Source organism: Molossus molossus, unplaced genomic scaffold (assembly GCF_014108415.1).
Source record: "Molossus molossus isolate mMolMol1 unplaced genomic scaffold, mMolMol1.p scaffold_m16_p_15, whole genome shotgun sequence".
NCBI lineage: Eukaryota > Metazoa > Chordata > Mammalia > Chiroptera > Molossidae > Molossus > Molossus molossus.
The window spans coordinates 57161857-57179432 of record NW_023425350.1 but is presented as its reverse complement, the minus strand read 5'-3'; the positions used below and the strand labels follow the sequence as shown (position 1 = coordinate 57179432).

Genomic DNA, 17576 nt, shown 5'->3' with positions numbered 1-17576 from the left:
GGGATTGTGTGGGTAGCAACCATTTGATGTGTCTCTCTCACATTGATGTTTCTCTCTCTCTCTCTCTACTTTTCTCCCTCCCACTCTATCTGAAGATAAATGCAAAAATGTCCTCGGTGAGGATAAAAAAATAAATAAATATTATTACTTATAATGAAAAGCCAGCAAACCCCAATTCAGTGGGCTCTGTAAAAAATTAGTCATTTACCCTGGCCAGTTTGGCTTAGTGGTTAGAGTGTTGACCTGCAGTCCAGAGAGACCAGGGTTCAGTTCCCGCTTAGGACATGTACCGCGATTGCAGTTTGTCCCCGGCCCTGGTTGGGTCATGGGGGAGCAGCCACTTGATGTGTCCCTTTCACATCGATGTTTCTCTCTGTCTCTTCCTCTCTCTCCTTCCCACTCTATCTGAACAAAAAATGGAAAAATGTCTTCAGGTGAGGATTTAAAAAAAAAAAAAAAAATTAGTCATTCCATTGAGCAGTCCTGGTAATATTCAGTAAGCATCAGCCTTCTTGCTGAAAGATTAAGGTTTATTTGCATTAAGATACAATTCAGAAATGAGAACCTTCAAATCAAACTGTTAAGAGCGATAAGAATTAGGAATCTAGACTAAATACCTTGACTTAGGGTCAAGCACCCAAAGGCCAGGATCTAGGAGAAACACACAAAACTAGAACACATTAGAAGTGGCCTGCTTGAGTATTCAGGAGGAAAGGGTAGCAAATCCTAATAAACAGCTGAGGAGGCCACATGAATTTATTGAAATGAATCAGGATAAAAGGTAGTTAATGATGGAATCAGAATTTAAGAGGACAGCATGAAATTTTTGGTAGAAAACATTGAAAAGAAATTTGAACAGGAGAAAAAAAAGAATTTTATAGGAATGAGGGGGCATAGATACCCAGAAGAGGTTAGGTTTTGGGTGTTAGCCAAGGAAAACAAGGAAGCGCAGTGTGATGGATTTACCCAACTCCTCTGGAGTATGTTCAGCAATCCAGCTACTCCGTTTAGCTTCATTCTGAAATAAGGACCAGTGGAGGCAGTTGGGAAAGTTAACGATCGTTTTGCTGTGGAGCTATAAGTATGTGGACATGTGGCCTGTGGTGACAAAAGGCAGTAAGAGGCAAGTATGTCAGCCCTGTGTTTTGGGGGTAGGTAGCAGCCAAAGATGGGGGTTGTGGGGGAACAGCTCCTTCAAGCTGTTCTTTGTATAGTCTCACACATACAGATCATCTCCTCCTATGAGTTACTACCACAGACAGTGAATTCCATCAACTATTTGTCAGCTCTTACTATCTTCAGTTGCAGAGGACATAGTCTCCTATGTATATATGAGTATCGAGTTGCTTTAAAGAAAAAGATGAATTTAATGACCCTTCCCTAAGCTTCTCCTTGTCTTTACTGCTTATTTGCTCACACTTTGGGGTTTTAATTCTTTTTCTTTCCTTCTAAATTTATTGCTTAATGGAAATAATGGGGAGGTTTGAATATTTTTCAACAGTGGGAGTCTTTATTAGCTTTTAAGTAGATAAAAATATCTTTTCTTCCCCATAGTGCAAAGTGAAATGGGCTATTACTACCTTCCCAGTAAATTAAATTACTTAAAAAAAAAATAAAAGAAGTAGATTGTGAAAATGTTTAGCCAAAGGAGTTCTCCAGCTGAGTGAACATTTAGGAGCACTTCCCCATCAGGGCAAGGTAGATTCACCTGCAAGTAGCTATTTAAAAACATGTGTATAATGATAGTTGTTAAACTTACCCACTGAATTGCACCTAACTTTAGACAATAGAGTAGAATATATACATAACCAAACTGATGATAACTAAAAGGGTGACAGAATAATCACCAACAAGAATATGGATGGGCCAACGGCAGAAGCTCAAATTGGGGAGACAGACTAATTAGGAGTAATGAATTGACTTAGAAGACAATTTAATTCGAGAGTAAGAAGCACACATATGTGCACCATGTTTGGTGACTTCTGATTGGGAAGTAATCAGCTTTGTTTGGAGCCAGGCGTCCTCCAGGCAGGTGTGAGGAATTAGGCAAATCAAACTGCGTGCTCCCTGCTATGCCAACAGCTTTCAGGAAAAGCATCTAAATTTAATAAGAAGCAGATTCTTCATTGTGGTTGCACTTTTGAATTAGCTGGGGTACTATTTTAAAACACTGTGGGCTTGGTGATCCCCCCAGAATTTTGATTTAATTGATCTGAGATAGGGACCCCAGATAAGTTTTTGTTTTTTTTTTTAATTTGGAAACGAAACCTTTCATAACTGGAAAATAATTATGTAAGTGTTTTCATATATCTTTATTGTTGAAAGTATTACAGATGTCTCTCCTTTTTTTCACCCCATTGGCATCCCCCTCTCCCCTCCTGCCCCACCCCTGCCTTCACCGCACAGTTGTCTGTGTCCATTGGTTGTGCATACATGCATATAAGTTCTTTGGTCTGTCTCTTCCCTCCCACCCACCCCACTTCCCTCTGAGGTTTGTCAGTCTGTTACCTACTTCCCTGTCTCTGGATCTATTTTATTTAACAGCTTATTGTGTTCATTATATTCCACAAATAAGTGAGATCATGTGATATTTGTCTTTCTCTGACTGGCTTATTTCTCTCAGCATAATACTCTCCAGATCCCTTCATGTTGTCTCAAAGGATAAGAGATCTTTCTTACAGCTGCATAGTATTCCATTGTGTATATGTACCACAGCTTTTTTATCCATTCATCTGCTGATGGACACTTGGGCTGTTTCCAGTTCTTAGCTGCTATAAACAGTGCTGCTATGAACATAAGGGTGCATATATATTTTCTGACTGGTGTTTCAGGCTTCTTAGGATATATTCCTAGTGGTGGGGTCACGAGGACCCCACAAAAGTATTTATAAAATCACCTCAGATGTGTCAAAGTTGCAGCCAGGGCTGATAACCAGTTCTTTAAAAGTCAGTTTGTGAGACTGATGAAATCCAAAATAGCACATGAAAAGAAACATGAGACACTCTGTGTCTTGGCTTCCATGAAGGGTGGCCTGGGTTGACTGTTTTGTTCCCCAGCAGAAGCTGGGAAAGCAGCTGTAGCCATGTCTTGTCCCCTCCACATCCCAGCATTAGTCTGTCTCTGCTGCTCATCATAACATCAGGACGCTTCATTCATGAAAGACTAAGGCTGAGTGTTTGGCTGAGAGTTGAGGAAAGAGCTGAAAAGATTGAGGATGTGAAATGTATTCTCTAAAAGAGCAGTTGTGAATCAGTTGAATATATTGTTAATTTTTTTTTTCTTAAAGAGCCGGACAGTAGGCCCCCGAAGGCACAGAGAAAGCCATGTGCCATAGCAACAGTAGCAGACATCCTGGTTGTATACAGAAGGTGCATGTGGCACCAGGCTTTCTCTTGGATACTTCATGAGCATCTACACTTTGGATCAGAAACCAACTATAAGCATCTTACTCCCTCTTCTTTCCTCCCTTGTGATTTTTATACACATCCAGTATTACATTGTCCCATAAATGATGTCACTTTGGAAAAATATGCTTACATTTGTCTTCCATATTAGGATATTGGCTCCTTAAGGTCATGGACATCTTTAGTCATTCTAATATCTTTAGCTCTCAGAACAATGCCAGGCATGCAAATATTTGTAGATAGAAAATATTTGTGTTCCTTCCTACATTCCCTTGCTTAAATTCAAAACTGAGAACAGATGGGAGCCAGTAGAAAAAGAAAGAAAAGGGGGGAGTATGGAGTTTTCAAGTTAAAATCCTTCTAAATAAAACCCAATTCTCTAACAAATATCTCTCATAAATTCATACATTCTTTTAGCAAACATTGAGTGAAATATTTTAGCCAGGCAGAAAGAATCCAGGCAGAAATGCTCTCTGACAGCATGGGGCTTACCTGGAGGGAAAACAGACAGTAAAAGAGCAAAGATATACATAATCATGGATATTTAACATTTTGACAAATGCTATAAAGGAAATAAACAGGGAACGGCTTACATATGTGAGTAGGGATGGGGAGGTACGTTAGACAAGGTGAGTAGGAAAGGCCTCCCTAGAAACATGACATTTATGCCATGACTTGAAAGCTCAGCATAATCCCACTGTAAAGATTTGGGAAAAGAATATCCCACGCAAAGGGAATTCAAGTACATAGGCTCAGATATGGGAAGAGGCTTAGTGAGACTGGAGAATAGAAAGAATGCCTTTTAACTTCTCCACTAAACAAAACAAAACAAAATGAAACAAAACAAAACCTACTTATCATTAGATGACCCTTGAACCCAACTTCTTTTAGAGAATCACCAAAGTCCTCTCGAGCTTTGTGTGACACGCCATCACACACCCAGGGGCAGGTTCACTGGCTTGAGCGTTGCTTATGATCTTCACTAACAGGTCATCGGGTATTTATTCTGCCAGAGCGTGTTTGATCTCAATGACCTGAATGGTGGCTTCAGAACTCCCACCTGGAGGTTCAAGTCTGACTTCTAAGTGCCAGGGTCCTGTGAGTGCAGCTCTTGGCGTGCGGTCCACTGAGAGCTTTACTGCAGAGTGGAAGACCGGAATCTTCACAAGGAAGCATGCAATGCAAACCAGCTGGGAGCGCTTTTCTCCCTCTGCTTGACTGAACTGGGTGATGTCGTCTCAAATGCCAGGTGTGTCTCATTCTGGCAGTTCTAAAGAAGCCCTTTGAGCAAAGAACCCTCCTTTTATTCCTTTTCATGAGCCCAGCACCTACCACAATGCCTAGCTCACAGTAAATTAGCCCCAAGCTAAACAGTCTGTTGTTGTTATGGTTCAAAAAATAATCCAAAGAATATAAATATTTTGTGACACCTGAAAACTACCCAATATTCAAATTTCAATGTTAATAAATCATTTTTGTATCGAAGCAGCTATCTCCTCATTTATGTTTCATCTGAGCCCACTGTGACCTCAGCCCGGCGCTCAATACTTGTCAGACACTGTGGTCTGTGAGCCTAAAATACAGGGCGGGCAAAAGTAGGTTTACAGTTGTTCATATGGAAAATAATACTATAATTAATCAATCATACTACAAGAATAAAGTATTTCGGGTGCCCACAACTATAAACCTACTTTTACCCATGCCTGTATTTACTACTGGCCCTTCACAGAAAGATTTGTCAGCTTCTGTGATAAATATTTCCATGTAAATGAATGCATACATAAATAAATGAACTATTATGACCAATTTACGCTTCTATAATGACTTCTTAATGGTATACACTCCATGGCAGAGAGCCAGGCAATGACTTAGATCTTAGCACATTTTATTACAATATGAGACTGGTATTATTTATGCACCACTTTGCCATGCTGTTCTAAACTATATTCAATCAAAATTAAAACTTTAATTGCATTTTCTAAATAAGCTTCTCCAATTTTTGTAATTAAATATACATTGCCAGGCTTCTTTTCATTAGGATCACCCAGTCCCCCAAGAAGTTCTATTTAAACTCTATTAAAATCAGTTTACGTATCTCATTCTATCAAGTATGTGTATGTCCTTCTGGGATTTTCTTTCTTCTGTATTTGTCATTTGGTTTTAAACTTTTACCCTGGGATATGCAATTCTGATATATAAAAAATATATATATATGGAAATGCAAGAAACTTAATCACCTCCCTTATATATATGAATTTCATTCCATTTAAACATTAAACATTTCTAGTTTTTACTGAATACCATTGCACCAGTAGATGTTTTGGGAATATTACAAATAGACAATCGTCAGAAAACAAATAGTCACACTTAGATTAGACAAGTTGCACGCTCTTTTGGAAAATAAGTTGTAGACACCATTAACTGTTTAACACAGAACTACACAGAACGTATGGAAATAGAAACAAGCTACTCTGAACACTGTGGAGAAATTCAACTCGGAAGCAAAATGGCTCTACCTGTAATACCTATTGCTTGTACCTCCCAGTAGTAGCATTCCTGTAGCTTTTAATTTATGTCCCTGTCCACATTTCTGAGAAGGGAAGACAAAAATAAATCTTGAAATGAATCTAATAGATGTGCTGAGAAGTTTTGGCTTTATTTGTTTCTTTCTTTTGTATGGTTTTATTTTTTTAAGTTTTCAGGAGTAGGTTTGGGCTCAAGTAATGATTATTTTCTTCTTTTTTGGGAAAGACTGTCTCCTGTACATCGTTATGTGTCATTGAAACGTCTACAAGTTTTATTTTTAGAAAAAAAAGGATGTCGATTTTGAAATTTTGGTGTCTCTAGTTTTTACTTAAATTTTTTGGAAGCAAATGTATGTAGAATTCACTTAGGTAGGATGTTTGCTTGCGATGCACTACTGGGGAGACCTTACTCTTCAAATCCGAGGGCCCGAGCTACCGAACGAAAGCCCTTACAAGGTAATACTAGCTAATTAATCCAGCTCATTAGCCTGATATCGCACTGAACACGGAGAGTGCTGCCAATGCAATAAGCTTTCCCGTTAATGGAGTCAAAGCTGACTTCAAAGGAGGGCTAGTACCTCATTCATTAACTTAATCAACTCTCCAGACATTTCATAGACAAGGCATCTTGGTAGGAGAGCATTAAAGATGCAAGTGGATGTCGTGTTCTGTTATCCCACCACCGACGTAACCGTTAAAATCTGAACAACCATGAGTGCACAAATAGTACACGCTGCTACCTTTAAATAAGAACAGAACAAGGAAGGCAAATGCTACTGTACTGTGCGAGTTTATCAGAACTTCAGCTTCAAATGATTGAGATAGTCTAGTTAATAGAAAGACAGTGTCTGGCGTATTCAGTATTATGTATTTTACATGCCCATAAACAACATAGACGTGGGGCAATTTCTGTTTGGCACTGGTCTTGTTTTCCTTTAAAGATTTTCTCAAACAAAGATCAATAAATTTAATGAGTGTATTTGACAAATATCGACAGATTTTTTTTTTCACATTTATTGCTTGTTTAATCTTTGAAACAAAGTGGGGGGAAGATTGTTATGATTCTTTCACTCAACAAGTATGTGAGTACCTATTATGTAGAGAAGCGATGTCTAGATGATGCTCATTAAGGATGCATTTTACTTTGTTCCTCTTTTTATTCATTTTTCTCTAGTTCCTTGAATTTATCGCCTTCTCTTGAATCTTTCCTATTTCTGGAGATTCTTCTCTGTTATAATTACTGTTTAGGGAGGACAGCCTTTGTGTCTGCATAAAGTGTTAGAATGCCAGAGATTGCAAGATTGCAAGAGCTTCTCTCTCTCTCTCTCTCTCTCTCTCTCTCTCTCTCTCTCTCTCGAAATAGGTTTTGTTTAATCTGTGAACAGATGACAGTGGGAGTCGGGGGAGAGAGAGTAGCCACAGGTGAAGACAGCTGAACAACAAGAAATACAATGGCAGGGAGAAAGGCTTTACCACACTTGTATCACTAGAAGAAGCCACCGTTTTCTTAAACAGATGAAATGGCTTTCATTCTGCTTCTTTGTTTCAATTTTTTTTCCCTTTATTGATTTTAGTGAGAGAGGAAAGGAGAGGGAGAGAGAGATAGAAATATCGATGAGAGAGAACATCAATTAGTTGCCCCCTGTGTGCCCCCCACTGGGGATTGGGCCCACAATCTGGGCATGTGCCCTGACTGGGAATCAAACTGGTGAGCTCATGGTGCATGGATTGATGCTCAACCACGGAGCCACTCTGGCTGAGTTGTCATTCTGCTTCTTTGGATCCAGCTGGGTGGAGTGTTTCTTCCTGGATTCTTGTGCCTATAATGAGCTTCTGGGAGCCCTAGGGGGTGCCAGGTCTCTAAGATGCCTCAGTGAGTTCAGAAGGCCATCCTGCAGGGGAGGGGGAGGTCAGACCTATGGAATCATTTAGTCTGACCCTGTCAAGGCAAAGGCAGGACTTGAAATCCCATAAATCTAGGAGCTTTTTTTTTCATAGCAAAATAAATTTATATTAAGTGAATTATAATAATTACATAGATTTTGAGGGACAAGCAGGGAACATCCATTATGTGATAGGACACATATGAGTACATGACGAGACAGACATGTATACTTCTCATCAGCTTCCCTGGCCTGTATGCCTGTATTATGGTGACTAAGAGGACAGTCAATGACAGGCAGGCTGGGAGTGTGCGTGTTGTGAAAGTGTTAACACACTGTGGTGAAACTACGGTGATCCAGTGATGATGTGATGATTCCTCCCGACCTGATGACCTTGCCTCCGAGGATTGATGATGACGTTGTCCAATTCTTTGTTGACAGAGATGATAACTCCAATCCAACCTTTATCCACATGTCCACGATCAACAATCCTCATAAAAATGGAATCTCAGATGAAAATTAAGGAAATCACAATACACAGAAAAGACCGCAAGAGAACGTTGGATATGTTCTCAATCCAAGATGCAAGATTAGAACAGAGATCAAAGCAAAATAATTGTGTCACTGCTGACACACACACACAAGATAGTTTCTAAAACAAGTGGTGTGACATCCTACAAATAGAGACTACAAAGGAAAGAAAAATTAAGTTGATGGAGTGTCAATCTTTCCAAGAGAAATGGACAAATGATTTTTTGTTGTTGTTGTTGAAGTCAAAGGTAAACCTGTGTGCCTAGTTTGTAGTGATACTTTAGCAATAATAATTTTTTAAAAAGCCAATCTGAAGCATCATTACAGCTCAAAACATGCTAAACTCAATGAATTGGGAGGCAAATGTGTCTGGATAAAATCAATGCTCTTCTGTGGAATTTGGAGTCACAACGAGCTGCTTTCACTAGGCTTTGTTTGTGACAGAGACAATATTATTTAGATAAATTATGTAGGGAGTGAGCTAATTGCAAAGCAGCTGAGGCCTCATGTAGAGGGAGAGTTTGTGAAAGAGTATACGAGTATACGGTGGCTGCTGCAGAGTTGTTAGCACCAGACAGAGTAAAATTGTTTCAGAAAGTTAGTTTGTCTCCGAGAACCGTCTCAGATCGGATTACTGACTTAGCCCAAGATATTGAAAAAATATCAGGATTCTGCAGATTTCCAAATATACTCTCTGGCTTGTGACAAGACCATGGACATAAGACATACTGCCCAACTGGCTGTTTTCGTTCATGAGGTAATTGCGGAATTTGACACATGAGAGGAACTGCTGTCACTGGAAGCCATACATGACACTACAAGAGATGAGGACTTGTTTGAGAGACTTGTTTTATCAATGAAGAAATTTGAGCTAACATTTGAAAAGTTAAGTGGCCTTACTACAGATGGAGCTCCAGCCATGGTTGGCTCGCAAAAAGAGTTCATTGCATTTGTCAAGAAAGAACTGAATCATCTCAGTCTTGATTCAAGTGATTTAATTATGTGCTATTGCATCCTACGCCAAGAAAGTCTCTGTGCACAGTTATTGCAGCTCAACAATGTGATGTCAACAGTGGTGTCATGCATACATTTTGTCCAAAGCAGAGGATTTACCAGCTGCCAGTTTAAGGAGTTACTGAATGATCTTGACTCTGAGTAAGGCAGTTTCAGCCATCACTTTAAGGGTGAGTTAATTAATATAGCAGGCTAATTTATAAGTTGATAATTTTGTATGACCCACAAATGAGGTTACAAATATCCAAATGGCCCTTGGCAGAGAAAAAGTTTCCCTACCTTGTCTTACAAGGTCGGTCAAGAAGAAATAAACTCCACTTCTTGATATGAAGTGCTACAAAGAATTGTGTTCATCAGTGCGATCTACTATGGCTGGAACATGTCAGACTTTGAAGCTGTTACAGTCACATGTCAAATCAGATACAGGAAGTTGTTTGGCAATCAGTATATGAAAATAACTTGCAGAAGTTATTAAGACCCTGGTGACATTTGAGTTCTTGGTTTCAGTTGCTTGTGAGACCCAGTGGAAACTTGTTCTTCCCCAGTATAACTATTAAATTATTTCTTGTGTTTATTAGTCAATGAAGCCTCCCTGTTATCCAATTAACATAAATGATTTGAAGTTCTGTCAACCTTTAACCAAGACTCCTGAAAAAAAACTTTATTTAAACGTGTTTTCTTATTTCCTGGCCATTCTTGTCACCTCTTAATCCAATGAGTAGAATAAAGACTAAGTTATAAGTTCATTTATCTATTGCCTTTAATTTTTTAATCAATTTTATTTCCAATAAACCAAGTATCCATCTTCATTAAGCCATTCAACTATATTGAATTCCTCATCATATATATAGGATGGTATTTTTTAAATGGTCTGAATAGTCAAACACTATGCTTTAATTCTAAAAATTAGAGACCAAATGTCATTTAGGAAATTGAAAATCAACTTTTTATGACTTCAATTGAAAGAATTCATACTGAAATGTGAACAATGTTCATGAAAAGTTAATAAATAAGACTAATGATAGTGCATGGTAATTTTAGAATGATCAGGCTATCAAACTACTTATAACTAATGCTAATACCTTTGAGAAAAGAGGGTAACAATATTGGAATTTCATGCTCATAAAAAAAAAATAATAACTGAACTTCAAAAGCCTTTCATGATCACATCTATCAAGAGCTCATTTCACATTGCTCTCACATTTACTATACAGACACATTTCTCGTTTCAAATATAATTATTATGGATGTGAAATTATGGGATCTGAATCAATTTGCAGACTTCTAAGCTCCACATGTTTCTGTATCATTTTGTCCTTCCTCTCAAGATTTAAAAAATACTCCCTATCCCTGACTTTCCTTTTTGAATCACTAGCGCTATGAGCTACTGTAATTGAAAGGAGTGTGTCCATTTATACTTGCTCCAGCATGTTGGAAGAAAAATGTATTCTAGGCAATGGGTATATGGTGCTTTTATGAAATCAGAACACACACTAAGGTGTCCAATCGTCTGAGGGCACCAAGTAGGACTGAAGCTTAGGTTGATGAACTGTTCTGTGACCCTCGCGTCTTGCATCTTTCAGGATGGAAACTAGAAAAGATAAGGTGTGTTTCCAGGAAAGATACCATCACTATTGAGTAAACTAGAGTGAAAATATGTCTTTTTGGTATATTCTTTTGTTATTGAGAATCAAGAAATACTTTCAGAGTTATCTGAAGTTTATAGAGGTGAATAAAGTGTCGTTATTAGCCCCCATTTTAAGAGAAGTCACAGGAAACTCAGGAGAATTAAAGTGATTTTAATTAGTCATAATAATGGTTCTTCCCCTTTGTAACCTACCTCACATCTAGATATGAAATATGCCTCTGCAGAAGTTTATATGCCATTAATCACTCTGTGGTTAGCTAGTTATTAAAAACAGAAAAGGAGCAAAGGGAAGGCCAGATATTATAGGCACGTCATTTGGGCAGCTTCACCAGGAAGTTGCAATTTTGCATTCCCCAGTGAACCAGGGGCCCAATTTCCAACAAAACACTGGGGGAAAGGGTACCAACAAAGGGGAGATAGATGCATATGTAGTAAAGTTGGGGTGACTAGGGAGGGTGCTTGTCAGTCACACCAAGGAACAAAATTATTGACCAGAATGGGGGTGGCCACTGCAAGTACATGAACATTTGGGAATACATAATTCCCTAAACAAAAAAGTTCACTTTCTTGTTACTCTTGGCTCTCTCTTGTGGCTTTAGGCTCTGGCTCATAGGGCTCTTTCATTCCTACCTCCCTGCATTCACCTCTGTTCCCTCCATTGCCCTGTGGCCCTGCAGACCCACATGCAATGGACTGATGGACTGCAGCACGGAACACAAGCTAAGCTGGCCTGATGCTGGATTGGATTGCTCCAGCATGGAATGGAAGCTCTGGACACTAGCTCTGATTTTAGGCCTGCTAAAGGCAAAGTGGGACTTCTTCTTTGCCAGGACAAGGGGGAATGGGACCTTGAAAACCCAGGGTTCTAATTCCACAGAAATAAAGCTTTCTACAATATTTCATCCTCTCATGCAAGTCTCAGAAAAATTTTTTTTCTTGGGATATCATGAGAATTCTACTCCCATGAGCAATAGGTAGGGACTAGGACCTCTCTCTACTGGTAACACATCTATAAAAGTTTCCATTCAATTTGAGTTAAAATGTTCATATGAATTTCAATATAGAATAATATATTCCCCAGTGAGATTCCTTCCTTCCATGTACCACACCCATTATCTGTAAATAAAGTGTAGATTCCAGTGTGGTCAAGCACACCAATGAAGCCATCTTTAAGGAGTGTTGTGCTGTGGGACAGAATGAAGTATATCAGAGAGCTGATGAAACACAGGGGCCATTTGGAAAAACTCTAAGAACACATTCACAAAAATACTCACTGCACATTAAGGGGAACTTAAGGATACTTTGTTTGGACTGATGGAGAGGAAACAATGATACACATAGGGGCCCAGGTGGTTAATGTACTGTACATTATTACTATACAGTACAGACCTCAGTCTCTTAGATCCTCAGAAACCACAAAGTCAGTTGATTACATAGTGCCCTACAGAATACATTTTAAGAGTAAATAAGCAAACATCTCAGATGTGCTTTCAGAGCTTGGTAATTCACTTGGCTTCTGAATTCTGGCTCTTGGGCTGTTGTGAAAGAAACTTTACAATGTTTTTTGCCCTGCTAGAGGTTCTAAGCCCATTTCAAATACAATAGAGAAAATGGAAGTAAATTGAAGTAAAAAATAAACTGGTCTAACTGTAATAGCAAAACAAATTTCCTGAGTTCAGAGATGATGTAATATATAAACCTAAAGCTCTATAGTTAATGCAGCCCACTTGTCATCTGCATCAATTTAATTTGAAGAAAAATACTATGGTTTCTGAGAGATGAAATTGTTCAGTCCCATTATATTTCAACCTGAAGGATATTATTTTACATTGAAAATTCAGTCATGTTAACAAATGAGCTACTGGTTTTCATCTGTAGATTATCCTAGTTGTGAAGAAGACCCCATCCCACTCTTTTTAATTTTTTTCTTTATTGATTTTTTTTTTTTAGATAGAGAAAGGGAGAGAGAGATAGAAACATAGAAGAGAGAGAAGACCCCCATCTCACTCTTGCATCACTGTTTATATGTTTGTAGAGTTGATTATCTGTTCATTGCAATGACTGGAGAAAGACTATGCACGGTACAACAAGCCAGTGAACAAAACCACAACCCATGCTTAGTTTCATTTTGATGACTTTTAGTTATTTGGTTAATTTGAAGACAATGAGTGAGTCTCTTAAATGAAAGTGTGTAACAAAGGTTGTATCTAGTCATTCAGCCATGGTGTCTTATAATTAGTGCCTTGCTCTCACTATCAGCATAGAAACGATGCCTAATGTTTAAAACATCTCTGTATCAGTCACAACTTTGATCTAGTGGGTAGTTTTTTTTCTCTTTTTTCAGATTTTTTGAGGACAGAATGGAATAGTCAAGGTTATAGCAACATTTTGTTTCATGAGAAATTATTTTTTACTATTTATTAAAGAGTTGTTGAATATAGTGTTTGACTCCATGAGAAGTCATTGAACCTCTTTCTAAACACAAAGCGATATACATTTGTTTAATATTCTTACTCATTGAGAAGAACAGTGAATTATATGAGTTCAGAAAAAAAAAGAGAGTAGCAAAAGCAGGATGAAAATTTCTCCAGACTATTGCTGATCACATTAAAATAAACTGTAATCTTAATATGTGTTTTGTACAGGGATTTCTAGTATAAAAATATATCAGGGTGATTCAGTAGATACACATTCATATGCACACACACAGATTTGAAACAAAGTCTTATGAAACAACTTATATGATATACTGACATTTTCTATTCTAGTTCATATAATTTTAAACATGTTTATCTGGATTTACTAAATTAATTTTATAACCTACTAATGAGTTATGATCCACTATAGAAAACATCACTTTAATCTCTATCTTTAAAACTTTGAGGAGAGAAGTCACTTTTGTCTTAGTAAGTACAGAGGTGTTAAAAAGATAATTTTCATGCAAACAGCAAATTTGTGTCAAAATTGTATTAAATATATTAATGAAGATACCAGGAAGAAAACTCAAGACCTAATTTGAAGAGCATGTGATTTATACAGAAATAGGAGAAATGGTTTCCACAAACACATTTGCTAAGTGAGATATAATATCAATTAACTTCCTATAGAACAATGAAGCCATAAAACCTTTAGGGGTTAATTTCTTTACCAAATTATAAAGTTATAATGATTTATCAATTTCTGCAGGTTAACCTAGAGAAAGAGTCAGATATAGTCCAATCAGGAGAGAGACAACCTATCAGTTATTTTAACAACAAAAACAAAAAAATTCACTTATTAGTTAAGTTCATGCAAAGTTAAAAGGTAGCTCCATGGTATAACAGAGACAGCAACATCAGGAAACAACTATCACCCCTACCACCTGTAGAACTCAGGGACTAAATAAAGATATTAGATCACTAAAATAAACATTTTGGAGGAGGAGCTTTGTGGAAATGAACCTTAGAGTTGCCTGGTGCTGGAGTCTCTGAGGGGAACAGGATGAAATGAAATGTTGGAGATGCTGAAAATGGTGGAAAGACTACAGACTTGAATTGTCTGAAGTAATAGAAAGACAGTGCTCCACCCAGAAACAAGTGTGGTTGGGGTAACTCCCTGGAGCAGGAAGAAGCAGAGGGAAAGTCCACCACGGGAGCAATTCCCTCTGTCTCCTCTCGCCTTGCCATCTTTCTCTGGGAGATTCCACTGACAAAGTCTAACAGGGAGCAGGAGGTTAGACAGAAGTGGAATTGGCAAAGCCACCCAGCAACATAAAGCCAACTAGAGAAGCAGGGTTGGAGCCTAGAGACGATAGTTTAAACCACCACAGCCTCTAACTGTACAGAGAAGTGAAGTGTTCACAATTTTATCATCTGTGGACTGCTAATCAAGAGTGTCAGACTGGATCTAGTGGATTATGACAAACACTCCAGCATAATATCAAGAACTCAGCAATCATTATTTCCTTTTTCTAAGCTTGGGACACATGTCTATTTATCAGAAATGTGTGACATAGAGTCAAACTTATTTTAATATTTTGAGATTTTTCTATTAAAGGGATTTTATAGACTGTTATTCAGAGACATTATTCTAGAATTAGACACATATTAGGCTTTTTAGCTTGAAATAAATAGCATTACATGGTGTGAACACAAAGATGTACCCACTTTCATGACTCTAGAGTTCTTTTTTTTAATTTTTTTTTTCCTTTATTGATTTTAGAGAGAGGGGAAGTGAGAAGGAGAGAGAGATAGAAACGTCAATGAGAGAGATCATCGATTGGCCACCTCCTGCATGCTCCGCACTGGGGATCCGGCCCACAACCTGGGCATGTGTCTTGACTGGGAATCGAACCAGCGACCTCTTGGTGCATGGGTTGATGCTCAACTACTGAGCCACACCAACCATACATAATCTAGAGTTCTTTGGTCCAGAATTTATAGAATTGTTAGAAATCATCTATGACAGTTTCTTAAAATCTTAAATAAAAGTTACACATGCCCATAAAGATCTCAATTTTATATAAAAATGTTTTTAAAAATACAAAACTCTCTTTATATGTTTACACTTACATTTACACAAAGTAGATCATACTAACTTTCTTTCACTTTAATTTCTTTGGTTAATATCAAATCTTGCTATATTTCAACAGATTGTCATTCTCCAATCTTATATTATCTGCATTCAAATGTATAGATGTATATAATGTAGTTTAAATTCCCCTGTTGGTGGGAACTTACTTTTTTTTTCTAACTCTGTTATGGCGATAGATGATAGAACGAACATTATAACATCTTATATATGATTTTATGAGGAATAATTTTATATGATTTTATATACAAAGTGTGTGTGTATATATATGATCATATTTAAGGATGTATATTCACAAAATTATGCAGTTAAATACTAACAATCCTCATTTTGTTTAATGTTCATAAATAGTTGATTCAGCAGTTGACTTAAAACAGCACGAAAGGGAACAAAATGCAGTCCTGTGTCATCTTCTTATCTTTCCAAAGCATCTTTATCATCAGTTCTTCTCTTTCTCACATCCAGATCCCACACCACGTGAAGCCCTTGCCGTATTACAGCTACGACCAGCCAGTGATCGGGTACTGCCAGGCCCACCAGCCGCTCCATGTCAACAAGGGCTACGAAGCGGTGTCCGCAGAACAGGACGAAACCCCCAGCCTGGAGCTCGGGCGTGACCACAGCTTCATCGCCACCATCGCCAGGTCGGCAGCACCGGCCATTTACCTTGAGAGATTAACAAACTAACACACAAGCCACTCCTCACTGGGGGACCCGCAGTGCGCGGAGGGAGGGCCTGCAACGGAAAAAAGAACAGGTGTCCGAAACTGCGCATCAGGCCGGCTCATCGCTCCTGTCACAACATTGATCTATTGAAAAGGGAAAACAAAACTGCTTAACGAGGGCAGAGGAGCTTCGCAGCATAACCGGGAGAACCACAGACTTTTCTTTGCTTTAACACATGCAACAGACAAACAAAATGCTCCCGGGTGTAAATAGTAAGGGTGTCCCGTTCTTATAAAAATAGATTTCATCCTAGCTACATATAGGTTTGTTTGTATATTTGCTTTTTCTACACTGCATGGTTCCTGGGCTGGAGAACCACAGGGCGGGGGAAATTTGGGGTGGGTGGGAAGTTGGGGAAACAATCCAGTTTTCCTTGTTAGGTGTGTGTTAACTCTCAGACTTGATTTTAATTGCTTTGTTTCGTTTTTCCGTTAAAAATGTTGTTTGTTCTTGTCTGGTTTGTTTTCCTTTTATTGTTTATCTGGTCAAGTGATTCAGTTTCCGGTCCTAAACATGGGCATTCGAGCTTATGTTGTACCAAAAGAAAATTTGCTTTACCACAGACCACAGAGAAACACCGTTGACCAGAAGTCCGACAGAAGGAACCACTACAATGAAAGCCCAATAGAATGTGAGTGGATGAGTTTCCAGACACTCATGTACACAATGTGAGGACTTTTGCTTTTTTCCCATTGGCTGTCCTCACTGTGTGTTTCCCCTGCATAAGAAGACTCAAGGATGGACCCTGAAGATCTCCAAGGGAAATGACCAGCAGAAACATTCTCAAGTGGACCAGGGGTATATGAACTACAACGGTCGTGTGGTCAATGAATGAAACTGCCAAGCTGACAAATTTCTAAATACAAGATAATGTGTAACATTGCTTTTTTAAATTATCAATTACTTTTTGTGTAGTTTTATCAATAAAAGAGAAAAAAATGTTGGAAAAATAAATATATTATTCTGTGGTTGATAAACCACAGCCCACCTAATGTTGAGTGTTTTATCCTATAATGTGAAATCGTTCTAGCCTGTAGTAGGTCAATTCAATAAGAATTTGTGGTTGTTGCCCTGGACAGATTTGCTCAGCGATTAGAGCGTATGCCTGCAGACCAAAGAGTTGTGGGTCTGAGTCCGGCCAAGGCCATGTACCTCAATTGCAGTTCATCCCTGACCCTGGTCGGGGTTCTTGCAGGAGGCAACCTATGGATGTGTCTTTCGTACATCAATGTTTCTTTCTCTCTCTATCTCTCTCATCCTCCTTCCCTCCCACTTT

The 17576-nt window shown here is 38.4% G+C and overlaps 1 protein-coding gene across 3 annotated transcripts in view; it reads left to right on the top strand.

The window, feature by feature from the left end:
* LRRTM4 (leucine rich repeat transmembrane neuronal 4) overlaps window positions 1-17292 on the top strand; it is a 728660-nt gene extending 711368 nt beyond the window's left edge. For 2 of the 3 annotated variants that reach the window (XM_036262653.1, XM_036262655.1), the window contains one exon: window positions 16040-17292. In XM_036262653.1, coding sequence (XP_036118546.1) covers window positions 16040-16261 — 222 coding nt within the window. In that variant the 3' untranslated portion in view covers window positions 16262-17292. The remainder of the gene's footprint in view (window positions 1-16039) is intronic. The other variant, XM_036262654.1, reaches the window with a different exon arrangement.
* The last annotated feature ends 284 nt before the right edge of the window (window positions 17293-17576 follow it).